Source organism: Falco naumanni, chromosome 10 (genome assembly GCF_017639655.2).
Source record: "Falco naumanni isolate bFalNau1 chromosome 10, bFalNau1.pat, whole genome shotgun sequence".
Taxonomy (NCBI): Eukaryota; Metazoa; Chordata; class Aves; order Falconiformes; family Falconidae; genus Falco; species Falco naumanni.
Window position 1 is genome coordinate 28,791,467 of NC_054063.1, and position 27,180 is coordinate 28,818,646.

General features: G+C 41.5%; 1 protein-coding gene across 2 annotated transcripts in view; it reads right to left on the reverse strand.

Moving 5' to 3' along the window:
• Positions 1-27,180, reverse strand: part of TSHZ2 (teashirt zinc finger homeobox 2) — a 225,712-nt gene that overhangs the window by 61,453 nt on the left and 137,079 nt on the right. Inside the window, exons 2-3 of one of the 2 annotated variants that reach the window (XM_040608837.1) lie at positions 23,159-26,234; positions 5,725-7,379 (exon numbers count right to left, since the gene is read on the reverse strand). In XM_040608837.1, the coding sequence (XP_040464771.1) occupies positions 23,167-26,234 (3,068 nt within the window). In that variant the 3' untranslated portion in view covers positions 5,725-7,379; positions 23,159-23,166. Of the gene's footprint in view, positions 1-5,724; positions 7,380-23,158; positions 26,235-27,180 lie in introns of those variants that run through there. The other variant, XM_040608836.1, reaches the window with a different exon arrangement.

Below are 27,180 nucleotides of genomic sequence, written 5' to 3' on the forward strand. Positions count from 1 at the left end.
CTTTTCATGGTGATGGTCTCTGCTTTCAGCAAGGTATTATCTTAGAAAGAACACAGCAAGGGGACACTTGTTTCTGGGGAGAAATATCGATGGCTGCTTCTCAGGGCTGGGGTATCTCACGTGTTTCTTGTTTCTGTTGCATGGCTGTTTGCAGCACCTGTAATGCTGTTTGTGCTGCCTTGGCTACGGCAGAGGCATTCACATAAATGCGGCTACTCCAGCCCCAAGACTTAATTCAGACATGCTGTTTTGGCATACCTTATCTCTGTGTTCAGCATCAGTACAAATCACCTCTGGAACCTTCTGCTTTCAGTGTAGCACATTAATATAATAATGCTACCCCCCAAAAAAATTCAATGCGAGGCAAAACCTATATGACTTTTCAGAACAAAGAAGTCAGTTGATTTCTTCAAAACTGCCAACAACCATGCAGCCAGAAGCAACCCTACAGCATCAACTTGACTGGTTAGAACTTAAAAACACTACTACAAAAATAGGCTAATACTGCTCAGAAGTTCCATATAAGAAAGAAAACAAACCTGAACCTGTTGCAAAAGGCCAGTTTGAGGAGAACAGCAGTCAGAGGAAGGCTTGCTGGAGCTCTCAGGAAGGGCACAAACTCTGTTCCCCATGTGTGAAGCAGGTGCAGGATATTTTGCTCAGCCCTAAGAACTTGCCCAAGATAAATAAATTCCCAAGCACACCCAGAACCTATAGCAGCTGTTCAGTGAAAACCAGCATTTTTGCAAAGTGCTAAGCACATGTGGTAGTGAAAGGCAGAGAAATTCCTAATGGGACAGATTCCTGCTTGTAAATACCTTTTAGGAAGAGAGTAGAAAACAAAACCTTCAAATGGCTAATAAATAAATAAACTAACAAACTATAACTACTTGAAAGTGACTTTTTAAAGCTTTTAAAATACTGCTGCTGAGCTTAAAATGAAAGAAAGCATCATACTTGCAAGACAAAATACAATTTTAAAAAAATGTTTGTCTAATAGAGAACCTGTTTCTCTAATTAAGCAATTAAGGTTCAGCAAGCAGATGTTATCATCACATAAAGGTCATTTTAAATGAAGAGAGGATGAAAAACACTGTTGTTGGAGAGTTTTATGAATGATCATCTTATGATTGGTGGCTGCTTGTTTGAAATGAAATGAGATGAGAATTGCTAGATAGTATGTTTGGGTTTTCTTCTGTTTAAAGTCAGACTTGGTAACAGTGGGGTCTGCTCCCTGTGCCAGCAGAGCTCTCGCTGGTCTGCGATGCTGACTCCTTCTCCTCCCCATGTAACTCATAATGAAGTCACACTGAACTAAATCTAGGGAAGCTATTCTGGATTCACACCCATGGAAATGATAAGGGAATCAGTGCAGTTGCCTTGCTCTGTGAGTGCTGGAAAATGCGTTACTAGTGCCACAGGGTTTGCCCCCTGTTCTTAATCCCCCCTTGCTTTCACCAGTGCTGCACTGCCGTGGGGCTCTTTCCTGCTGGTATGGGATTGCTGGTCAACGCTGGTCTGCTGTTTGGCGCCTGGGATGGCCAGGGGGCTGAGCTCCCTTCTGCACAGCACTGGCCCCATCCACTCTGCACACCACCAGCAGTCCCAGGCATTGCCTGGGGGAAGCCCGGGAGCATTCTGACGCTGGACAAACTCAAGACAGCAGTGTGCCTGCAGCCTGACCCTATGTGGTGTCAGTAATGTGGCACTAGGGCCTTGCCTGGATCTGTCATTTCAGGAGTTTGGGTGAGCCCTGGCTCTACAGAGCACACTCGATCTTAACCCCCACGGTCCCTTTTGGACTGTCTCTAGCTCAGAGATTTTGTCTATTTCTGGTGGGAAAGGGGATGAGCGTAATCTCAATCACTTCTGGGAGAGCTTCCAGCCAACCTGATGGCACCTGGTTTCTGCCTCCTTAGAGCAGAATGCAGCAAGATGAATGGGTCAGCCATCCACTTGCATCTTTTAGCTACAGTTCATCATAACTGAGCATTAACTCTAAGATGCAGCATAAACGCTATTATTCTATAGGCACATCAAAAGAAAAAGGAAGCACAAGCAGAGGCTGGGGGATCTGAACAGGTTTAAATGGAACTGATGTGATAATTAACATCCATTGAGGGATCTGGGGGCAAGAAGAGGGACAAAACATAAAAACAATTTCCACCTTTATTTTAAGTTCTTTTGACAGACGGAAATATTTTCTGTTATGTTACTTGTGGTTTGGGTAATGAGATTAGGCCTTGCATAGCAGGAAGCAGAATTAACTTTGTTTACTTAAAGTGACACCGTCAGCTTGGAAAATCACATTTCCATCTGAAATGCACTGCCTACTATCATTACAAATAGCCCTTGAGATCATGATAACTAAAGGAGATTAGAGATGAAAAAAAACATGTTTCTCCCTCTCTCTCTCTCTTTGAAAAAATCCGCTTGGCTCACACTGCAGTTGAGAGCACTCCCTGCAGCCACGTTCCCCACTCATCTCCCTGCGACCCAGCTCCTCTATGCCCCTACACCTGAAATGCAGTTAGATGCAGGCAGGGAGCAACAGGCTGGGGGGGAGAGGGGGAAAAGGGATGAAACCCCAGCTGGCTGATCTCAGGCATCCTGAAAAAATATCCCCCTGAAGGCAAATGGTGTGGCAGAAAAAAAGCGAAATGCAGCAGCGTTTTAAAATCTGTTTAACATCAGGTATATACAGGACTGGGCACTCTTAAAAAATTAAGAGTTGAATTTTTGGAAGCTGACTGATTAAAAAAGTCCTTTAACATTGGCCCTTAAGCGTACTTCCACTGACTGTGGCTATAAAAAGGCTGGGCGTTTTCAGTTGCTGCAACACACAGGCAACAGGATGAATCTTTAGGAAGGGAAGACAGGGAAAGGCTTTACAATAGGATATTTCCGAAATGACCAGTTTATGCACTGGAGTGCACATGTGTTAAATGACTAGGTTGGACATACAGGAGGGAGGACTGAAAGGGGAAAAGGCATTCTGCATCTTCCCTGCTGTACCTACAAAATATTATCACAGTTATACTGGCAAGAAGGGTTTGTACAGAAGAGTTCCCATGATGAAGCCTCACAGAGAATATGTCTGTGATGCTTCTCCCTCCTCCTTTGCCTGCCAAAGCCAAGCACAGCGACTTGTCCACGTGGTATTTTATGTACTCGTGACCCCTGTAATGTTTACAAATCGAGGAAATGCCTGATATCTGGCACAGGCATTACTGCTTCATGTCAAAAAGAGTGACAGGTAAAGAGTAAAATCTGGACCCAGCACAGAGATGGATCCAAAATATATAAATAACCAATTAAGAGAAAAGATTAATAAAAATATTGTAACAGATCCCAATCTGCTGTTGAGTACCAATTGCCAGTAATAATCTCTATGGTAACTGAACTCTCTTTGGCCTCTCTCTGTATTCAACTAGTGTTTTATGGTTTTTTTTTTCCCCTTCCCCTATTTTCATGGAAAGTTTTCAAAACTAGTTTAAATATTATGATATTTTCCTCTTCAAGTGCTAACTGGGGAAAGTATTCACTTTGTCTGTTTCAGTCTTAAGAGTTTCATCTCTTAAGCAGATTTCCCCTTCCTTAGATGACTGCCTTGGAGGTGACTTTTTTGAGGGCACTTTGCAGAAGTTCTGTTCAAGCACAAAGTAGGTGAGGGAGGTTTTCAAAACTGAAGAGGTTAAAATATTGCCCAGCAACTAGAAAAACTGACTAAGAAGAAGGAAAAAAATAGACAAAGTAAAGATGTTTCTTTCAGAAACTACTTATGTACCTGGGGAAATGTAAGCTTTTTTGATTTTTTTGTTGTTATGACCTGGCTGCACATGTCTCTTCTTGCCAGCCGCTCTCTTGTAATCTCAGCAACTTCTGGGCTATGGTTTGATACCTGGGTGTTCCCTTTTCCCAGCCTGCTCTTGCACATACTTTGGCTACTGGATCCAAAAGAAGGTACTAACTTCAGAAACAGCATCATGCAGTAAATATTTGCTGCGTTACATCAACAGACAAAAAAAAATATTTAAAGGAGAACATGCAGAATGACATGAAAGCTGTCATCCTATGCGAACATGTAACACCCAGGGTGTTTTGCTAAACTTTTCATCACTATAATACAAGTAATTAGATAAGATAACTTTTACAGTAGAAGTATCATATCTTTAGACATTTCATTCTGGCTTTTTTTCCTGCAACTGTTTTGGCAAAAGATCCCAAACTAGAAAGCTTGGCTTTGGATGTGATCTATGAATGAAGAGATGTTCTAACAGCCTTGCTCCACAGCAAGGGATGAGAGTTTGCTAACTGCCCTCCAGCTCATGGATTTACTCATCTGACTCAAGTCTAGTGGAGACCCATCTGCCAGACCATCCACTGGTTTGTAATGAATGCCACCCAAGGAAATCTGTGCTGATAAAAAGCACAGAATCACCCCCGCTCAGCTGTAAAGAAGGACAGAGGGGCTGGATAACTCCGTTTTGGGAAACGGCATGTTTTGAGCAGAGGATTAACTTCCAGGCTTAGGAGAACTTGGATGCCTCAGAAGGGAACCTATAAAGCTCGAGTGGGAGGGTGTTGCTTACAGACAGACCTAGGCAACAGGCAGATGCTGAGAGCAGGTTGATCTCTTATTGTAGGGTATCTCTCTCTGGGGCTCTGGGAATCTACTCAGCTGAAACAGAGCTACTCAGTTATTTCTACTCTGTTAAAACAGTTATTCCTTTCAGGGTTCATAGTCTAGGAGATTTCTAGGAAGGTGAATCTGTAAACTTTGTTTAAAACCTATTAGAATGTGCTCATCTAAAACACTTTTGCATTGACTTATGGGTTTCTTTGGATTTAGAGCACTCAGCCAAGGTGTAAGAGGACTCAAACTTAATTTTTCCAACCTCTATTTGGTCTTTGAAGCTTCACAAAAGTGGATCTCAAATGGAAAGAGAAGAAATGACCATGGGCATGGTCATGGGCACAATTCTACTGCCTCGTGCACGTGGATTGCCTGGGGGAGGTAGACCCTGCGATTTTACTCCCAAGGATGCTCAATGCATTTTTGCCTCATGGCTTTAGTTCAAACAAAACAGTCCTCAGAGCATGGACTGACATTTACCCTTTCCAGTCAAGTGGAGTAACCACTAGGCTAAAATGTTGTATTTCTGTTCCCTCTCCCCAGCCCAACAAATCTTGAACTCCTGTTTTGAAAAGCTTCAGAAAGGGCAATGTGAGAAGCGCTCCTGCTTTGTCTCAGGTCTTTTTCAAGAAACAGAGAACAAAATTTAGGTGTTGAAGGATCATGTAAAATCCTTATTGATGGTTCATGTTTGGAGAGGCTATATAAATTAGATTCATGTTCTGCAGCTCTTGCCCCTTTATAAAACAGCCCAAACCAAGACCTTGGATCTGAAATTGTGGAGTGTTTTGAAAATATGGAGCTGGATTCAGATCCAGATCTGAATTTCCTAGTGGTTGCCTGTCTTCCATCTGTTTGTATCTGGATGTCTCATAGGATATAAGCAGCAGTTCTGTAGTGTCACACATGAATAAAGTGGATAATTATAAAATTAAAAGATATAACATGCTTCTAGGGGAGATAAGACTACAATTAAAGAGTATAAACAAAACTGAGTTTGATGTACAGACTGATATATTTATTCATTAAATATAATAACATAAACAAGACTATTAACTGTCGTATTATAATGATACTGTACCCTGCAAATCATACTTGGGAAAAAGTCCTATTGACTTCAATAGCAATGTCACATAAATTTAAATCATGACTGCAGTAAAACAATATGTCATCATTCTTATTCATGATTATTTGTTGCACATACCCCAAAATTTTACACAAAATACCTGTAACTTACTGAACTGAGTCTGAGCCCAAATGTTTTATCTGCAAAGCTAAAGAAACCCGGCAGGGAATGCAGAAACCTGTTCCACAGATAACTGAAATACAGTATTCCCAAGAGGGGAAAACAGCCCAGGCAAGGCTGCTGTTTATCCCATCTCTCTAGAAAACACTGGACATATTTTTGCTCAGGAGATGGCAAAATCTGGGCAAATGCCACTTCATATCAGCAGTGTTAAGATCAGATTCTGACCTTTTTTAAACATTGTTAACAGTCAGCAACAGTGGAACCCTTAAAGTAAAAATTTCCGTCTAGAAAGTATGCATTAACTAGCTTGGGGTAAGTAAAAAGCCAGTCTGGAAGGGAAAAAGTGTTTCAAGAATTCTCCCTTGTTGTACACAGCATCTGTGCCAAGAAGATGTAAAACAGGACCATTTTGAGTCATAACAATTTATCCACCCTTTGCACAGCCTCTTTGCTCATACAGGGCACAAGGCAGGGGAGAAGCAGCTCGTGCAAGATCTCTAGTGTGAACAACACAAACTTAAAATCTTAAAAGGGGACTCACCCCAAATTTGTGAACTGCGCTGAACTGTGAATTATTATGTCAAATGTTTCATTGTAAAAGTCCTCATTAAATTCTTTGGCGTTCACCACACGCTCAGCGTAACTTGAAGTGCTGAGAAAACGAACGCTTACTGTGCCATGACAAAGGCCAATGGTTGCCTCTTTACTGAGCTTGATACATATGGTGAAAACATATTGACTAATTACTTGCCATTTTCAAAAACTGAAAACACTCCAAAGTCAGGCCCAAGATAATAGAACAAGATACAGTACGAAGAATAAAGACTGGGAGAATAGAGAGGAAGAACAGTGTAACTCTGTTACTGCTAATCCCTTATTCAACATTTGCTTTGATATATGCATACCGAGGAATAATACAGCATCTCCCTGTTTCAAACTGCTTAATGAAAATTGGTAAATTAATGCACTTCATTAATACATCTGTTCAAAGTAGAGACTAGCTGAAGTAGCAAAGATAAAATCCAGAACCAGACTTCTCCCAGACAGTAGCATGCCATGGCCAATAATTTGCCCAGGGCTTCAGTTTTGCCATGCTCAGTTTTCTGCAGTTGTGCAACTTGTTCTGGTGTTTGCCAGGTGCCCCCCAGGAGAGGGAGCTGGGCTCTGCTGTTGAGGGAAATATATTAAAGGGGTCCAAGGCAGTGTGGCAAGTAAGACACCAAGACATGCTTCTCACTCTAGTTTTCCAAATGCCATCTCTGATACAAATAGTCCCTTACAGCAGCCTAGCCTGAGCTGCCTCAGAGAAGTCCCTTGTACACAGCCTTCAGAGTGAGCCTCTTTAATGCCATCTGATTTCCAGCACCTCTCCTCCAAGTCATGACAAATTGGCCCACTCATCTGCTTAGGAATCTTCCCTAAGTAGTGGGACGAACATTTGACAAGTTAATTTCAAGGTAGCTCATGGAGTAGGAGCAACGTAAAGCTACACAACTGTAAAAAAAAAAAAAAAAAGAAAAGTTGCTGGATAAATTCTGCCAGTAATGGATGTGTAACAGAAAATATACTTAAAATTCAAGCTCTTTGTATTAGAAGACAAGCTCTTTGGTTTAGAAGTAGAAAACACGAGTACTCGCTGAGGCTAGGGTTAACAGGAATACAATTACTGCTATTAGAGTTTTATGATTATGAAACTTGTACTCATGTATCCACAACTTAGAAATAATAGGAAATGCAATAGATGACTTAAAAAAAAATCAAGACAATTTTTAAAAAAAATCAATAATTATTCCCTTTTATTTTCCCTTTAAATCATCCAGATAATAGAAATCAGAGACCTGAATAGGATGCCTAATGTTAATGGCATTATTAGATCGAGAAAAAAGAAAGTGTGATCAAAAGTTTGACCCATTTACCAAAAAGTTCATAGTTTGTAGAAGCACACTATTCTACTAGTTAGAATTTTTTAAAATTCAAAATAAATCTCAAACCATGTTTGGAGGTTATATGTAATCCTAAGCAGGCACTAAGAATAATTTATAAATATTGCTATTATATGAGAAAAAGTTGCTATTTTAGAGACACATTAATAATATGATGCCTTTCATAAAAGTTTTAGAAGTTTTATTTTCCAGACCATCAACTAAAAATAAAACACTTTCAGTGACTGAATTTCCTTTAAGGCAACTCTTGCGCCTGATTTGATAACATTACTGGTAAAGTCCTAGTAAAACTCCTGGAAGAATTCCCCACGTTTTGAACAGGACTGGACATTAGCCATATTGCTTTTCATGACTATTACTGTTTTATTGTAAAAACACAGGTAGATCATCACAATTTTGCCCCTGTTGCATAAATATGCAAGGGTTTAAAAGAATGGCTGTTCTCCAAGGGGTGGGAAGAACCTTGCTTCATTTACTGTTTAAAAAGAGTTTGAAAACCTTAAAGTCACCTAAGTGCAAAAGATGCTTTTCCTGCTCCAGTGGAGTTCCACCTCAACTTTTTCCAAAAGCCTGGGTAAACAACGCAATTCTAAATAGAAGCAATCAACAAAAATACTATTATTTATTTTTGTTCTAATAATTCCCAGGGCAACGGAGCCTTCCCTGGGCCGCAACCAAGCCAAGCTCTCGCTTCCCGGGCACTGCTCTGGCAGAGCATTGTAGGGGGGTAACCAGGCTCTAATCACGGCTTTCTGCTTTCAGTCACTTTTTGTTCTTGCCAATGAGGGTTCTTTTTTATTTCCCTGGGAGTTCACCAGCAGCACGTACCATGCATGGAGCCCTGCTATGCAGCAGCCTGCAGGAGGGATAACGGAGCTGGGCTAAGGTGTGGGAAGTTCTTTCGGAAACTCAGTTCCCGCCCAGTGCAGCCACGCTCTTCTTCGGCTTTTTGTTTAATCTCTAGGTACAGTCTTTGCCGGCTTGTACGTAAAACTTCAATGAAGCCAGCTCAAGGACTGCTTGCCATGTCTGAGTGTGGCACCACACAATGGGCTGGGAATGCCGGAGATCGTTTCCTTTCCTGCCTTTCATATCACTGAACTGAAACCATCACTCGTGTCAAAAGCAAGGACTGCAGATGAAAGGCCAGTGCATTAAGACAGCACATAATTGTCAGTCTCTGAGTTTCTGACATTAATCGTTTTACTCAGAGAAGGCAGTGGAATGTTTTTTGTGTGTCCCCCCCCTCCCCACCTCGACTGACAACACACAGGAGATAGTCTGGATAAAAATTAAAAAAAAATGACTCAAAATTTTTGCTAATTAAAAGTAATGTGTTTTCCCATTTTTTGGCAATTTGATAACACAAAACACTTACTTGGGGGCCACAGGGGGAAACAAACTGAGACGGATAAAAAATGTTTTGTGTTCATCCAAGCAAGACTATGTTAATGCACATTATCCCATTAATGCACATCAACATCGGGAATAAGCGCGCCAATGCAAGCAAGAAGCATACACTTATCATCATTTGATAACATGTTTAATGACAGATTGACGGTTGATTTGCAAATGTGAACTGGCATCAATGTTGCTAACTTCAGCTTCTGCCGCCTCCTCTGCTATGCCAGCATATTTATGTGCATAATTTGATTTCGCAGCCACACTGTTAGTACATTTTTAATATTAACTATGCAAGAACAGACAGCCGAACTTAAGTTGCACTGATGGTTTGAGTTCATTAGATTGAAAAAGATGGGCAATGATGACAAAGATGGAGATGGCAGTGCAACATCAAAGAGGCAACACTTAACAAACACACTCCATTTTGAACAAACCGAACTAACACATTTCATGTTGTCGGCTGCAGCAGAGCCCTTATGTACAACAGTAAGAAAAAAAATATGCTCCTGCCCTGGGCACACTGACAGCAACTCTCCAAGAAGCTTAGCAGGCTCCCGGACACACAGCTGTAAGACATTTCACTCATCTATTGCAGGTAAAGGGATTGATTCTGATCTGATGTCCGAGTGACAACAACATAATTTAGCGGACTTGCAGTGGAGTTACTCCCGATTTACATCAGTCCAAGAGAGAGTGCCTGCCTGTTCCCACTCTCCTTCCCTAGTTTGCTTTTCACAGCTGCGATTCTTTATGACGAATAATAAAAAGATTTTGCTGAGAGCTCAGCTCTTGCATGCATGATACAGAGAGCAGAACTGCGAGTTCCGAAACCCTGGGGCCTCATGCCGCGGGGTGTGGGATGTCCTTCCCGTGTCCCTGCAGCCAGGGAGCCCCGCACTGCACCGGTCTGGGCTCCCGGTGACTTCCTCTTCTCTGGGGATTCTGGACAATTCAATTCTGCTGTGAGGGGAACATGTGCCAGTGAGCTGGGAAGAGGATATTTCATCCTCTGCTCACATTAATGTCTAGGCATATACTGCATCTAGTATGAATTTGCTTGTTGTGCTGCAATATATAATAAATTTGAGGCAGTAGCTTTATGTTGCAAGTTGTAATGTTAAATTTTATGATACAAACTGACCATCTGCAGGAATCTGACCATATAACCTAAGCCATTCTGTGTAGACTATAACATTAGTACCTCTGAATCACGGTGAAACTATGATTTAGACACACAATTAGATAGACCAGGTCCTCAACAATTCTCAGCTGTCTGAATTACTGCTGAACAACCTAATAAATATATACCATATAGGCCTCTGTTCTGCAAAGCTTTTAAAAATGTTCTTAAGTTGGCCTCTAATCGGCAAAGCACCTATTGCAATTACTGTTACTCAGAGAGTAGTCCTGGAGCTTCTAGAAACCCATTGTGCTTGGCACTGCACAAACAGAACAACACCCCACTGCTCAGGGACCACTGCTTCTGGCTCGCTGTGTGGGGATGGAGTGCTGGAGCGAGGCCAGGGTTTGTTAGGAAGCTGTGAGGGACATGAAGTATTGACTATTGAATTTAATCCTGGAAACACTGCACCCACTTGCTGGATTGGGATACTGAGTAAGGGAGCAGAAAAGGACATTGCACCAGTCAGCAGGTCACCTTCACCAGGCTGCAGCAGGAGGACCCCTGGTACCTCTGACGTGGTGGCAGCTCCTGAGCAAATGCCTTCTGCCAGGATGCTGACCTGGCCAGGCTGTAGAAACTGTATTCTTTATGGTCTGTTATGAAAGAAATCTAAAGCTTTAATATCAGTAAAATCTCTTTGCAGGGGTCTGTCCTCTTTTTAAGAAGAGACCTGCATTGCAACGAGAACTAATCCGAAGTCCCTGGCTACATTCAGTTCAGGTAGTTTGTTAGGCACCTCCAGTGGCTGGTGCTGTACGGATGAAGGTGTATGACTCCCAAATGAGGAATATCTGAACATACAGACAGTAGCAGACAGCCTGGGAGACTAGCATCTTTGGCTGATGTGTGTAGTCGGCTTTTTGAGAATTTAAGCTATTGATGCATTAGGGTCCAAAAACCAATAGCAGACATGAGATCTTACCATGCAAGGTGTTGTATTGAGTGCAAGATGATCTCTGCCTTAGAAAGGGGCCAAATAATTTCCAGTGACACAGGGCAACAGGTAGATCTTGCTTTACCCAAATGAGAACACGAGAGATCTTGGAAGCATTCTCAAAAGGAAAAGACCCGCACCCCCACCCCCCCAAAAAAACAAAAAGGGGGGGGGGGGGCGGCAGGGGTGAAGGGCCAGCAAAGGCAATGCAAGAATGAGGATACGTTCAGCTTATTTTGTTTTCTTTTAAGTATCATCAGTGGACTGTTCAGAAAGGCACAAGAGCAGTGAGCAGTGGGGCTTCCTGCCCTGCAAGCTGAGCAGCAGAGAAGGAGCTGGTCAGCCCGTACCCAGCAACCTCAATGACTGCTGTTAACAGCCTTGTGCTGCCTCCTCCTTACCTGGGCTTTAGCTACAATTAGAAATAAAAACATATCCCAGGGAGAGGGAATTGTGGTCACTGGTCACTCATGCCTGCTGATGGAAAATGGGTGATGGGGAGAGCAAAAGAGGCAGGCTGTGAAAGGCTCTCTCCTACCCCAGCCCTGGCCCAGCACGACCTCAGCGTGGTAGCATTGCAGGGGTGTGTGAAATAGCTTCCAACTCCTTGTTTGCCCTCCAGATTGACTGAGCTCCTCCTGTGACCGTGTACTTAAAACACTGGTTGTAGAGAGCTCCAGAGAACAGGACTCCAGAGCATCACACAGTTGGAAAACCCATTAGTTTTCTCGAGTCACAATTATCTCTGCTAGTGCATTTGTGTCCTCTTTCCTGTCTTGCTTTAAGTAAGTTACAATTCTCCCACTCTCGTTACTGAGTATATGCAGATGCCACTTTGTTCCATGTGATTTATAGCCAGTAGCTAATGTTCAGTTATAATTCCCCATTTTAGACATGAAAAATAGCCTGTAATGCTCAACACAAGGGCCTCTCAACAATGATATATAATTTCAAAATTAACATGAGGACAGAGGAGACACAGGATTTTGAACTAGGGACTTTCTCATTCAAAGGTTAAATCTCTACAAGGTGAGCTAAAGGAATTAGTTGAGTTATTAAGTAAATGCCTCTGTTATATTTTCCCAGTACATTAGCTGTTGCAGCCTTTTCCAGTTCAGCTGTGTTCCGCCCCAGCGTGTTCAAAGTGCAAATGCTCATGGCACTGTATTCACACATTTGTTTTTTTTCAATGTCAAACAAACTGGAGCTTTTCAGAGCCAAAGGTCAAAGTGGAGGGCCCTTAAGAATATCTCTTGGGAAATTATGTGATTGTTCTTATGTCTTTATTGCATATAAAATCAGGCTTCATATATGGCTCGCCCTTTCCAAGCATCTTAAAACTATAAATGAGTCATGACTCAGTCCTGCAACACCTAGGTTATATAAGCGGTCTTGTTAATTTACTGGAATATCTTGCATAACTAATCATTTCCAGGATCAAACTCTGAAGCCTCTGAAACCTCTCAACTGTGAAGAGCTCCTTTAGAAGCAGTGAAGTTAAATCCCAGCCTCACACGATGAGTCAAAAGCAGAACAAGGGACAGAACCTGCATCACCAGACTTGCTCTGCCAAACGTAAGCCATAAACCCCTCCTCTGGCAAAGCTCAGCAATTCAGAAAGCTCGTAGGGAGAACAGAGACTGGAGAAGGAAAAGAGCTTGGCTATGGAGAGGTTTTGGAGGTGGCATTCCTTTCTTGTGTGCTTTCTGTTCACAGTAAGAAGATGTAGCTCATATCTTAGGTGTCTCTTGCTGCCCTCTGGTTAACGCTGTCTCACACCAGCACCAAGTATTACATCTATGGATTACAAATTTATTGACATTTGACATTTGCATCAGCTTTCACCTCATCAACAGGAGCTTTGGCTGCCAAAGGGAATTATTATGGAAGATTTCAACAGGCATGGGAATGCCAAAAAGGTCATTAAATCATATCAGAAAAACAATGTGTTCATAGTGTTCATGCATTTAGTCTTGCCAGTAAATCTTCTGGTTGATGCTTGGACCACCTACTGACGATACTCAAAGAGAAGGAGAAACAGGGACAATTGAAGAGATGAATTAAATTAAAACAAAATGACATGACGCCTGGCACAGTGGGATCTTTAATTTTCTACTCTATGAATCCAGAATAAGCAAAAAACAAAACAAAGCACAGTGGCTTGACTTTATCTAAGTTAATTCCATCCATATAGGCAGGGCTTAACTAAATAATCCTGAGTAATGTGTGCACCCAACATTATTGCATGCAATTTGTATGTGGGAGGTGCAGAATTCAGAAAACATATGGCACATGGAAAACAAATGACAGGGTGTGCTTTTACACTCATTTTGGCTATACTTATCACTCTTGTTGATATTTTTTTCCAGACATGAAATATGAGTGTAGGAACTTTCACCCTAATCCCTTTGGAAAAATACTGAGAGCTATTTTTTTTTTTGCAATTGTGATTTATAAAAGAAGGCCACCACATAATTCCTGGGAGCACAGACAGTGTTTTAAAAAAACACTGATCAAATAAACAGAATTACCTCCCCCATCATTTTTCCCCTGGATGACAAACCTAGGTCTTGTACCATAAAAACCCAAGGCCAACAGATTAGGGCTCCATAGGATTATGGAGGGAAGTGAATTACTGAACTGGAAGCCCACCCACAACCTATCTATCTGTGTATGTCTAGTCTATGGTGAGCTTCACTAAAGACTGATCCACATGCAGCTGTTTGCCCCTGAGCTGAGCAAGCATGAAGGAAGTATTAAATTTGCCCTTCTCCAGTAGAAGAGTGGTGTGTTCACATGAGCACAGGCAGAAAAAGGCCACAGTATTGTCATATCCCAGTGGGATTCTTCTTCTGTGATGTCCCTTGGGATGTAGATCAAGAGGTGGGTAAAAAGCAACATCAGCCTTTTTAATGGCCCTGTAAAGAAAGTTGGTAGCCATGAGGATGCAGTCGCAACAGTGCTCAGTGCCAGTAGCTTGTCTTGTCCCCCAGAAACATAGTCAGCATCGTGTAGCCACTGTTGTGCTTGGAACACTGCTGCACATGTGGCTATAGGGAGGCTGCACAGGATCGCATGAAGAGCAGCAGAGGGCAGCGACAGAGAACTGGACAGAAAGGTTCTCCTAAACCTTGGCTTGAAACCAGAGAGAAGTGGAGAGGTACTGCTGTGTGAGGGAGAGATCTAGCAGCAGCTGTGCACTACACCAGCATATCGATTGCATGTATTGAGATAGATAATTTCAGGTAGTCTGTGTGACTCATGGTATAAACTTGGGGTTTTCAGAAATAGGGAGCGTTTGTGAGTTTTCATTAGATGACAATGAAAACAGCAGTTCCACATTTGAGATTTCAACAGTTCTTCAAGAGGAGAGGGGAGAGTCACTGTTTGGGCACCAAATGCTTTGGAGGTTTAGAAAAGCTGAAAGCAAACCCAGAAGGGGTCAAATTAGTATTATATATGTGCAACAGAACAAGCAGTTTTGCATCCTCTGAATTACTGGTCCAGCTAGTATAAGCTCTGCAGTAAGACCGCAAGTCCCGCTCCATATACAGTTGAGAAAGAAATCTTTTGAGGGTGGCATTTTTATTGCATCATGGTAAACTCCCAGGGAAAGCTGAACAGAGAATGGAATAAGGTGTGATACCCTTATGTCTGGGGGCTTGGTAGGTATCACTTCTGCACTCTGGGTGTGATTCCTTCCTTAGCCATAGGCAAAGAGGAAGCACGAAGGCTCAGCACTGGTCTGACTGCCATGGGCTCGTTTGTACACCCTCTTCCCCCTGCCTTAGGGTTGGGCACCTTCAGAGCTCACCCCAAGAGGCCTCACAGTTGTGCCCAAGCTTCTGCAGCTATCAAGGCGGCCTCCAGCATATTCTCTGCAGCTCTGGGAGCAGAGGAAAATAATCTCCTCCAGCTGAAGTAGTCCCTGAACCATAAATCTGGAGGCTGGGGGAGTGCTCTGGGAAGGGCACCACCTGTGCTTACACTCATACTGGTCATGGGCAGAGATAGGATGGACACATGGACCTTTGACCTGACCCTGTATGGCTATTCTAATGTTCCTACCTCACTTTTAATTCAGCTTTATGAGAAGAGCAGAAAAATGTCATGAAGAAAGTCTTAGCAGTGTTCAGCTGTTGGGCACATCTCCTGTTACAAAGGATTGTGTATACTTAGGGCTAGGGAATAGAATATGAACACAAAACATGGCAATCGTTCACTTATAGCTGGAGGCTACCGTCTCCACAGCACAGAGAAAGCTCAGCCTGGCAGTGATGCAGAGAGCAAATATCCCAACCGGGGACCAGGGAAGCTCCCTCAAGCACCAGGGCTGTTGGAGCTTGAGGGACTGTGTGGTGCAGGCAGTGTAAACCAGCCTCGACCTTCACCAGATGATGCAGAGCACTAATGGGAAAGGCAGGAGAAGAGAGAAACAAAAGAGCATGTGGATGTCATGGCCTTCCTGATGATGCTACTTGGGGTGAGCCTGAAGGCTGAACTTTTTTGGTTCTCCAATGCAGCCCAAATCCACTGTTTTTATCACCTGGTGGAGCTCTTGAGTGGTTGTGTTAATCATGGATGAGGGTGACAATAGATATGGAAACTGGAGGATGCTGACAACATCTTAGTAAACTGTGTCCTCATACCCTCACCTTTCTCTTCCTGGCCTGCTTAGCCTTGCAGCTGCTGCTGTGTGCACAGAGTTTCAATGCTGGCCACTTGATAATAAATTGAAAAGAGGCTGCTGGAGTACAGGGGCATGGGGGCTCTGAGCATCCACGGGGACTCCGAGGCCTACGATCCTCTGCAGTACAGGCTTCCCAAAGGATGAACTCCTTCTCCTTCATCTGTACCCCCTCCACTGTAGCAAAGCACCAAGCAAATGGCCTTGGCTGGCCTGAGAAAAGGCGGGCGAGGGGAGGCAGCAACTGCTACCGCATATACCCCCGTGTTGCTTGATCTGACACAGCTGCTGGAGGAGGTGGAGTGGAGGGAAACAACCACATCAAAGACACTTTAGCCACCTCTCTTTTCCCTTCAAAAATGTCACTGCGGCACCCTCCACTTTCTATAACAATGTTTATCATTGTTCTTCGATTGTCTGGGACAATAAATGGTTAGAAATGAGCATATATCACCAGGAAATCTCTGCCTGCCCCTTCCCCCAAGCAGTGTCATAAAAACGTACAAATTCACATTAATAATGAAGTGCATTTCCCCGAGAAGCCACTGTGTATCTCAGGGAGAGCAGGCAAGGTGGCAGTTGCTGCAGAGTTTCTTATTAAAGAGCAGAGCAAATACTCATAAATCTGATGAGGGGCCAAAGCACATGTTAGGGCTGTCTCCCTCTTAATGGAACCTTTTCTGAAATGAAAAAAATATATATCTCGATACATTCAGGGTATTCATTAGACATGACAACCTCCTACACTCCTCCGTCCTTCCCTCCCCCACTGCTGCACGTGCTGACCCCTGGCAAAAGAGCTGGTGCTGAGTGCTGGAAGGGAGGGATTTTGGAGGGGAGGAGGAACTGTTTTGTTTCAATAAAGAGATTGTCTAAATTTACTACAATGAACACGTCCCCTCCTGGCCCCATGTCTCCCTCCTTCCGTCTGCTCCAGCAAGCTGCTGCAGTTCCCTCTGTCTCCAACCCGCAATGCACGCTCCTCTTGGCTGCCTGGCCTCTGCCATGACCCACGGCCGTCCCATCTGTCCATCTGCCAGGGAGAAGAGCCAACGGAGCCAACACCGCACCCCAGAGCAGGATCTCTCTTCCAAACTTGAGTGTAGGAAACCCTTCTGCCACCTCACACCTTCAAGGGCTTGGCCAATTCATGCTCTCGGCAAAATGCGATTCTCCAGACACAGGGAGGTGGCAGGATGAGCATTGGTCCCCTCGGATCTCTCAGGGGCTGTCATCTTGCTACCTGGTGCAGTGTCTTAATGTTATCACCGGCTGGAAACCCAGGGTCTGCTGCCCCTTTCCTGAAGGGGAGATGCTCTTGAAAAGAAACGCCATCACACTTCAGACATCAGCTCTGTGCTGTGTGTTGTTCTACCTCATTCCTCTTCTCTCAGGCAGGATCCTGAGTTGGAGCCGCACTGGTGTAAATCCTGCATGACTCTGCTGACGCGTGAAAACTAGTGTAAAGGCCTGATCCTTCCTCTGCCAATGGACTCTGCCTAGATGCACAAAAAGACGCAGTTCTGAACTGAGGAGATGGGAAGAGGTTGCAGAATGAGGCCTGAAGACTACAGCTTAATAATCATGAATTATCTGCTCATTATCCCAATAAATAGTGAAAAATCTCTTCCTCCTTTCCTCCTCCCATAAAGCTGTATCTATAATTTTCCTTTTTCCATCTGTGCTCCATCATATTTGCACTGAGTGATCATCCTGCTAAATTACGTTATTTTTATTGAAAGGTGCTTTTGAGGGCTGGGTACTGCTTATGTCTTTTCATTTTGTTATTGATCTTTGCGATTTGATTGCTAAGGTGTAAAATGTATAAATAAGACTCAGATACCCTTCCTTTGAAATCTCACTGGGTAAAAATGTTCTGCTATAGATTATGAAGGCTGTAGCATTTAATAATATCAGACGCAACAAGGAGAAGGCAAGATTTTGATATCCTTATGAATACTGAATGCTTGAGGAGGTAGGTGCTATTCAAGGTCAGTTAAAATCTGGCTGAAATACTTAAAAGTTGCTGTTTCTTCGTGAGCAGAAGAGCTCCTGCCTTTTAGGGGCAGAAACTGTCATATACAGTGTGCTTATACAGAGCCTAGAAACAATATGGGTTGACCTAGTGGGTTGGATGCGCTAATGCAATGTTAAATAATATTGATCTTAATAGCAACCTGTAGTATTCATAAAAAGCAAGTAAATCTGCACTGATATATCTGTGCTGACACCCTCTGATGTGTCATCTGGCCTGACCCTGCTCTCAGGGAAGTCAGGAACACACTATTATTAGTTTTACAAGGACTATTGCTAGATTGAAAAAGTGCTATACAGGAAAATTTTGAAGATTTAAAAATACTAAATTAAAAAAAATAACCTGATCTACCACTTTGGGGAAATCGATACATTTCAGAGGATTAGGAGAACTGAGGTGTCACCCCAACAGGACTATTTTGAGGGAGGTGTGATGGGTTGGAGGTAGTTCCTTACTGAAGATGAACTCTGTATCTCTCCTCCAGCGCAGCGGAAAGGCCAACCTATTCCTCTTCCTATTCCTGTCTCCTCTTCTTGCTCTCGTGGTACTCAGCAACTTTACCCAGTTTATTACAGCAAGAGTCTATTTCAAAATGGGACTTCCCTAAAGAATTTTTTTACCACTGAGAACTCATCATTTTCGAACAAGTTGCTGTCAGAAAAGTCCCATTTGAACCACACACTCAAGGCGTGCGTAGCAATGAACCCTCTCTCTCTGGCTGGTGACGTGGTGAGCAGAACCCTCAGTTCTGTTGATAAATTCTGCTTACAAAGGCATGATGGACATAACTGTAGGCAGCTACGTTCCAGCATGTCTGATTCTCCTGAAAGGGTCTCTCAGTTTTTAATGTTTGTTGCTAAGAGGAAATGAAAGATGAAGAGCAAGCTAAATTCTCTAAAATATAGTTTTGGGCTACTAATCCATGCAACTGTCCTTGCCCATGTAAGACCAAGACTGGCTAATAGTGGAATATGATGTTCAGAGCAGCTCCTACTGTTTCAGAGGGATGAGAAAATAAAATCCACAGAAGAAAAAAATCTTCTATTTTGGTATACTTAACACATACAGTTATCTGCGTGTCCTATATATCATTTAACAAATTGCTTTGCAATTCTTACAGGGCGTGGTATAATGACTGATTTAAAATCACTGCATTGCTTAAACTGCATTGTTCTTCATCAAGTTGAGTCATTTTTATGTGAAGTGTCAAGCTCTCTAACAAATAACTGCTGCCAGACAAATCAAGTTCCTCATCTTAAAGCTACGGCTAAATAGTTTATAGCTTTAATCTGCTCACTGAGGTGTGCAGTCTATGACAGTAATTATAAATGCAAGGAGAAATTATAGCTGAATGCTTTAACTGCATTAGGAGCCATTTGATGAACAATCATGATTGCCTGCTCATTTTCAACAATAGAGGGCAAGTTAGTGTCAGTGCATTAGAGGATTTTCAGTTCTGCTCTGCTCTTTCTTCCATTTACCACAGAATGTCAGTTGTCTCCTATAAAGTAGAAAAAAAGCGCTGTAGAAGCTTTAAACTTGATGGTTAAAAAAAGACAAAGGAGGAAACAGAGAAAAACTGTTTATCATTATGAGTCATTTTTTTGTTTTGCAGCAGCCTTACTTTCAAATTAGTTCATCTCAGGTAGCTGCTTGTTTACTTATCAGCGTCTTTTGAAAAAGAAATCTCCCCAATTAAGTTGGTGAATTTGACTCTATAGAGACTTATTTCTATAAGAAGTTGTAGATAAGGCCACAGAGAGCCTCAATTACTGACCAGTTTATAGCCAGTCTCACCTGACTTTATCTAAAGTGAGAAAGACAATTCTGCGTTGTCTTTTTTCTCAGGATAACATAAAAATTCTAATTTAGTTGCAAAAATGAACAAATGTTCTTCAAAGGTATAAGTCAACATACAAATTACTTCTAATTAAAGCCATAGTCTCTAATGTTCATGGGTTTTCTGTGAAGAATAGCAATAAAAACAAATTTGAAGTGGGTTAAATGAAAGAGAATAGAGATGTCTGATTGGTGTATATTACACATAATTTTACGTTATATTGCTAAACCCATATCAGTCAGAAGAATTCAAGAAAACACCAAAGATGAATATAAAACAGACATATATGTCTTTACATTTAAGAGGAATTTATAGCAAATTTCTTATAAACAGCCTCACAGAGGTCTTAAAAATAAATCCACATACGCAACACTTTTTTTCTACAGTACTAACCCAGATTATTAATTTATATTTGTAATGATAGCTAACATTTTAAAATATAACCTTTAATAGTAAATTTTATTGAAATATAGAAAGTTTTTAATGCATTTATATACTGGTGTTACTCTTTCCACTATTTTATTTCCATTTATTTCCATATATGTTCTCTATTTCTGTTTCTATTTCACTACAATATAGCCTAGAAGAAGTAAACACAAATGCATGTGCATGTTTTAAGAATCTCAGTATGCTTTATATTTCTTGTTTCTAAATACTGTGCTCTCCTCTATGTTATTATTCAAATATATACTGAATCTTAAAAATAACATGGTAAGAGTAAGCAAACTCTGAAAATCCCTGTTATTTGATTTAGTCTCCTTCCAGATCTCAGGAAAGAACCCATATGAATAAACTCTGGCCTCCACACTTGTAACATAGTCAGAACTTCGGGAGGCTTACGGCTCCAAAACTGTAATAAAATCTTTACAATGCTATCCAAAATACCCCATCATTTCATACAATTTGTGCTATCATGCATACCAACTAAAATTACAGTTCCAGATAACAGTGCTATCACTCTGTCATTGCAATTTAAATATATTTTTTCAAAGGTAAGATACAACCTGCATCTTGATATAAATTAGAAATGGATGAGTATTAAGAGGACAGCAATTTCTTGGTACCCAAAGGCAGGAAGGACAGTACCTTGTTTATGTAGTTACATATCACCTGAGTAACACTCGTGATGTGTCTGTGCAGATTTTTACAACGCAGAAACCACTTTTTTTTCCCTTAGAGATTATTTTTCCTTTGTGTTTGCTCCCCAAATCCTCAGAAATAGTAACATGTTTATAAAGGTGGGTGTTTGGTTTGCCTCTTAGTAATAACACGGTTCTTTTAAGACCAAATCTGAAACACTTGTCATGTATTAAGCGATGAATGTGCCAAAATAACTGTCATATTAATATATTTGGCAGATAGCTTTTGTTTGATAGGACCCAAATTATTGGTTTGCTCTAATATCTCGTGTGAGAACTATGAATGTCAGCATCTTAATAATCATTAACTGATGGGGAAGGAAACCAAGTATGGTATATTTTTTCTAACCAATCTCTTGTAGCTTTCTGTTATTTTGTCAGGTATGTTGATTTTGAATGGTCAGATAAACAAGGCACATTTATCTGTTGGGTTAAAAATACCAAAACAGAAACTTAAGGATATTAGCCCTGTTTAGAAAACAACTCTTTTTGAGTTAAGACAGAATTTTGGTGGCTAAAATATGCAGAAAACATAAATCTAGCCAAATGCAGACAGCACGTACAAGATGTATGCAAAACTTAAATCTTATTGCACTTGAATACTGACGTTATACTCTATAGTAATAGCTTCTATTACCCGTCCCAAAGTAACCCTTTGATTAGTGTCTTAAATTATTCAAAAGTAGCCTTTTTAATGCAGCTTAAGCGATGCATAGTCCTTGTGCTGGCTCTGTACACGGAAAGTGTTTCTTAAAGCTTCATGAATATTTGCAGCAAACGTGAAATCTTCACACAAACGGGTATTCATCCTCAAAGTGCCTGCGCCCTCAATTAGCCAGAGAATAGCCACAATAGCAGGTGGCGTAAGTGACAACTCACAACACATCTTTAATTTTGACTGTCTGACGAATTCATTTTCTGAATGTTATTCAAGTAATGAACATGTTGGAGAAAATCTGAATCTGCACATGATTATTCTGTGAACAGAAGCAGAGTCTGAGTCTGCTGGTGAAATTGTTGGGAATGACTAACAGAGCCTTCCTGGAAATAAACTGGTTAGAACAAAAAACTTCTATTTGGACTTTTAGTTGATGTTCTGCATATTTATTTAAATCAAGAATATTCAAGTTTGTGAATCAAGTAAAATTAAAAATGCAAAACTTGTGTGCCATCTGAATATTACATTACATGTTATAAACATTGGTTGTGGCAATACTTCGGTTGATGTATCTTTCAGCACAAAATAGCAACACTGATGTAGAAGCATCCTACTAACAGGTCTTTGAAATACTAAGCTTGTAAAAATCTAGCTGCATTCTCAATTAAGCAAAAAACCCCCCAAGGTTATATGAAAACTTGCACTGAAGTCAGTGATGTTTATGAATTGACTAGCACTCCCACCAACATGAAACAAAATATAATCAAACATCTTAAAGATTAAGAAAGGAATGATGGAGAGATAGGTTAAAATGATGTGACAAAAAAGGCCACTCACAACAGTAAGTGTTTAAGTAAGTGTAAGATATGAAAATATTTTACAAAACAAGATATCCAAATATCAACAAAAGAATAAGCGAACTTCTAGATATGAACTTTTCAGAGTTATTTGTAGATTCCTGAGGCTGGGTTTGAGATTATGTAAGACTTTGATTAATTAAGATTTTGCTAATTTGCCATTTGAATTGTCTTCTTTTCCCCATCAAAATCAGATTTACTGGTGCGTTAGCACTGAAAGAGGTAACAATCTTTTGGTTTTCAGTACTTTTTTTCTGGTTTTTTACATTCTCATTGCAAAAGGTAGCATTAGTTGTTGCATTCTACATCGAAATGCATGGGACGTGAAACGATTAAAACAAAGAGAGTGAGAACTGGGGAAACAGCTATTTTAAAAGTATTAATAAGAAGCAACTTTTCTATGTAGGGCAATATGGTTATGCATTTACCAAGCTCTTCTTGAACATGTTATAAAATGGGTATGTACATGCAATTAGACTAATGAAACAGGAGTACATTATGCATTTTATACTGTTTCCTACATTTAAGAAAGTATGAATGTCTTATGAAGCCTCCTTAAAATGAAATTAAAACTCACTATAGAGCATGCATACCTTAAGAGTTATTCTTCATCCACTTCTGCTACAAATTGTGAATGATGTTCTGGTGACTTGCTGTGTGTTTTGCTTAGATGAAGTTTTACTGCATGTTTGCTTGCAAATGTCCGACAGCACAACTTACATTTGAACTTAGAGTCTGTGTCCTCTTCTCCAGCTATTGTTTCAGGAGATCTTTGAACTGAAACTCTGGAGATTTCTTGCTCTACCTTGGTTTGCTGCTCCACAGCCAGCCTGTTCATGTCTTTCATTTGGAAACCTAGATGAGATTCTAAGTGGCTAATGTAAGTAGATGGGGTTCGAAACTGAGATGCACAGTCGCTGCAATAAAAGACTGGATGTCCTTTGTCCATGTTTTTCAAAAACTTTGTTCCTCCGGTTTTCCTAAGTTGATACTTGACATTTGCCAGCCAATGGCTGATGGTGGTCATTGACAGTCCAGTGAATTTCGAAATCTGCATGCGCTCTTGTGGGCCTAGATCTGATAATAAATATTTACCTTCAGATGTCTGGAAGAGGCTGGAAGCAAACTGAGCTTGCAAAATGAGAAGATGCTGAGGGTTCCAGTTTGACTGTCTGCCCTTCCTTTTATGCAGAGTGGAGACTTCTGTTGAGACATCCTCAAAGCGTCGGACATCTATTTCCAGTTTCATAGATGGGATCCTTGAAGATGCAGCAGGTTTTGGTGTAGTAGCTTTGGGAAGAACTTTGACCATGTCAGCGATGTCAGATAGAGCATGTTTTTGAGGTGGAGAAGTACAAGATTGTGCTTGAGCTGACTCAGCTTTCTTGCCTTTGGATTTGGTCAGGTCAATAGGCTGATCATTGTTTTCAAACAAATAGTGCCTGGATACACTTGCAGGCTTTTGTGGGGTTGGAGCAGGAGATAAAACTGGCTTCTCCATCATATTTAAGTTAGGTTTGTGGAACATAGAAATTGTGCTAGAGCTGGGGCTGGAGTTGGATTGAGGCTGTAAAGGCTCAGTGGCTTTGCCCAAGTGGTTATTCAGTACCGACTGCAGCGCACTGAGGGGGTTGACACAAGGCAGTTCAGACGAATGGTTGGCAGCAGCACAACCATTGCTAAGAGAAGCTGCTGTTGGTTCCTTAAGGACTGGCTTTTCTTTTCCACTGTCCTCTTTAATTTTGTTTTCTTCTTTCAAGGGACATGGCTCTGTCTTTTTTGGCTCCGCAGAGGCTTCGGATTTGAGGAGAGGTTCTCTCTCGCTCTGGCTGAGTGAGGCAGGCTCGGCTTGGATGCCCTCTTTAGCATAGTCCTTCTGTACCTCCTCCCTGTCATCGGTTTCCTTCTTTACTTGAGTGCACTGGGCCACGTTTGCTGAGATAGGGACCAGAGGCATGACCTTCCACTTTGGAGCTATGGGCCTCAGTTTATTGGTGATTGTTGGCCTGATCTGCAGTACTTGGGAACCCGCAGGCAGAGACGGCTTAGCTCCTTCTGAGAGCTGGTAAGCTGCATGGATGCTGGGATATGCACTCCAGCTGGGAGCTCCATTTTGAGCTTTATTGATGGCTGTTGTGACAGTGTTCTCCAAGGACTTTAAAATGTCCCCACCACCCTTTGAACCATCTTCTAAATCTTCTTCTCTGAGGTACTGGTATTTCATTGTGGGATCCAGTGGTTTCTGAAGAGTGTCCTCATACTCTTCAGTTTTTACTTTCTCATCTTTGTTTGCATCATCCACTTTATCTTTTTTACTTTCTTTTTTTAGTTCAGAGGTGGGAGCTATGCATTCTGCAGATGATTTACTGGTTGACTTTGAAACTGGGCTGTCACTGGCTGGTGCTTCAGACAGTGATTGCATTTTTTCCACAGCTAAAGGATCCAGAACAAGTTGCTTTCCTTTCTTTGAAGCTGAACTTGTGACTTTCAAGAAATGGCCAGTGACCATCATGTGGGTCGTGAGCTGCTGCAAGGTATCATGGGAACTTCCACATTCCATACACTTCAAAATCTGGGATTTGCAGGCCTCAAACTGCCACGTATAGCTGGCGCCATTCTGGTAGCCATAGCGGTTGTTAGACGATAACTGCAGGTTCACGTTCTTCTGAGGAGAAAAAGTATCTGAGAAAGACCCTGTCGTGGAATCGGGGGAACAAGGCCTGTTAACATCAAACACACGTTTCTTTGCTGGAGTGACCATTTTTGAAGAAATGGTTGGTACCGGCTCCTTCAAAGGCACTTTTTGGTAATGTTTTGTTTTTATCATATGAACGCTCAGATCTTGAAGAGAATCAAAAGAGTCACCACAGAACATACATTTCAGAACTTTTTGTGCATCTTCCTTGTCCATGTCCTGGAAAGCCCTTTTTCGGGGCTTTGAGTAGCTGGTAGGTCTGTGCTTGTCCTTTTTATGGTTGTCATCTTGGTAGTGACCTGTCTCATTCATATGAACCGTTAGTTCTACCAGTGTGTCATAGGCAGCGCTGCACTGCCGGCACCGGAACCGGCTGGCGCCCGTGAACACAGTTCCACACATTTTGCTGCTCTGCCTGTAGAGCTGGACCGAGCTGAACAGGTTGGGTTTCGAGACAGGTCTGGAAGGTAAATTCTGCTGCAAGCTTTTTGACAGTGCATCTTGGTGCCAATCAAAATCAGCTTTGTTCCCTCCATTTCTGTTGTCACAACTCCTCTTTTCAGAGTTAGACAACTTGAAACCCAGCCCTAAGCCTGTCCAGTAAGAGTCTGACAGTATGTTGGCATAGACTGCTGTCATTTTATCCATGCAATCGTGTGCTTCATTCTGGGCTTTGGGGTGGGTGCTGGTTTTTGGGTCCTGTGGCTCTCTAGAGCAAATGCTTTTAATATCTGCCACATGGTCACTACCGTCACTTAGTAGTGATTCATTTTCTGCATCCTGGTTAGATATATGACTGACAGGGGAATTCTGGTAACTAAAGTTCCCTTTCTGCTCAGGGCCCACTTCGTGTTCCTCATCCGTGCCAGTGTCATTGCTGCCCTGGAGCTGAGCAGTTGAGTTGTTGTCGTCATCATCCTCTTCCTCCTCCTTTATATCTTCCTCTTCCTTTAAATCTTCCTCTTGGACATAACCTGAAATGTAATGTCAATATATGAAATAACTTGTTAAAGGAGAACACTACAGTTTGAGCTTTCTAGTTTCACTGTGTGTTTTCTTTACCAGACTTTGTTTTAAGCTACAACTTTATTGCCTGTTAGTTCTGGAAGTGAAAAAAGCCAAATGATGTCTTTTTTTGTGAAGGTTGCTGCATTTTGCTGGCAGATGATCATAATTCTTTATAAGTGCCAGAGATTCTGAGTTAATAATTTTCCTGTCACAGGAATATAATTCTAACTGTCCTGTAATGGGACAGTTGGAGAATTCATATGTAAGAATTTAAAGTTTATACTAAAAGCTTCAATTCTATCACACTGTTTTTAGCCTCAGTGAAAGAAAGGGTAGAATTGGCAAGGAAAAGAAGCAAAATAACTGCCATAATCTTCCTGGTTCATAGCATCAGCTAGGTACAATAACCTTTTGCCATTTGATCACCTAAAAATGCACTTTAGAATGTACACAAATAATTTATATGTCAAAATACAACATCTGAAAGCACTAATAGGCATAAGTGAAACTCTTTTGTTTATAAAAGTAATGTACTATGTACCATAAAAGAAAATTGCGCTTCAGTAAAAGCCAATCCATAAATTTCAGGGCAAGAACCCTTGGAAGTTGCGAAAGAATATTAGTATGTGACAGAGGTAGGCTAAATTTAACTATAAAACTGGAAAACTAGAAAAAAATCCAGAAATATTTTCTTTCACAAATTATTTTAATAAGATGAATGTGATATTGGAAGAGCTGTAAACCTGAAAATTAATTAAGGAATTCAGTTGGACTTTTTTTTCTGGCCTTATATCAGCAGTAATTCTGCCTAAGTTACAGGAGATAACCTGGTTAAAAACAAACTGAAGAATTAGAGAAGAGTATTTTTTAAGGCTGGCTTCCCTGCAGTCAGTGGATAAATTCACAGTGACT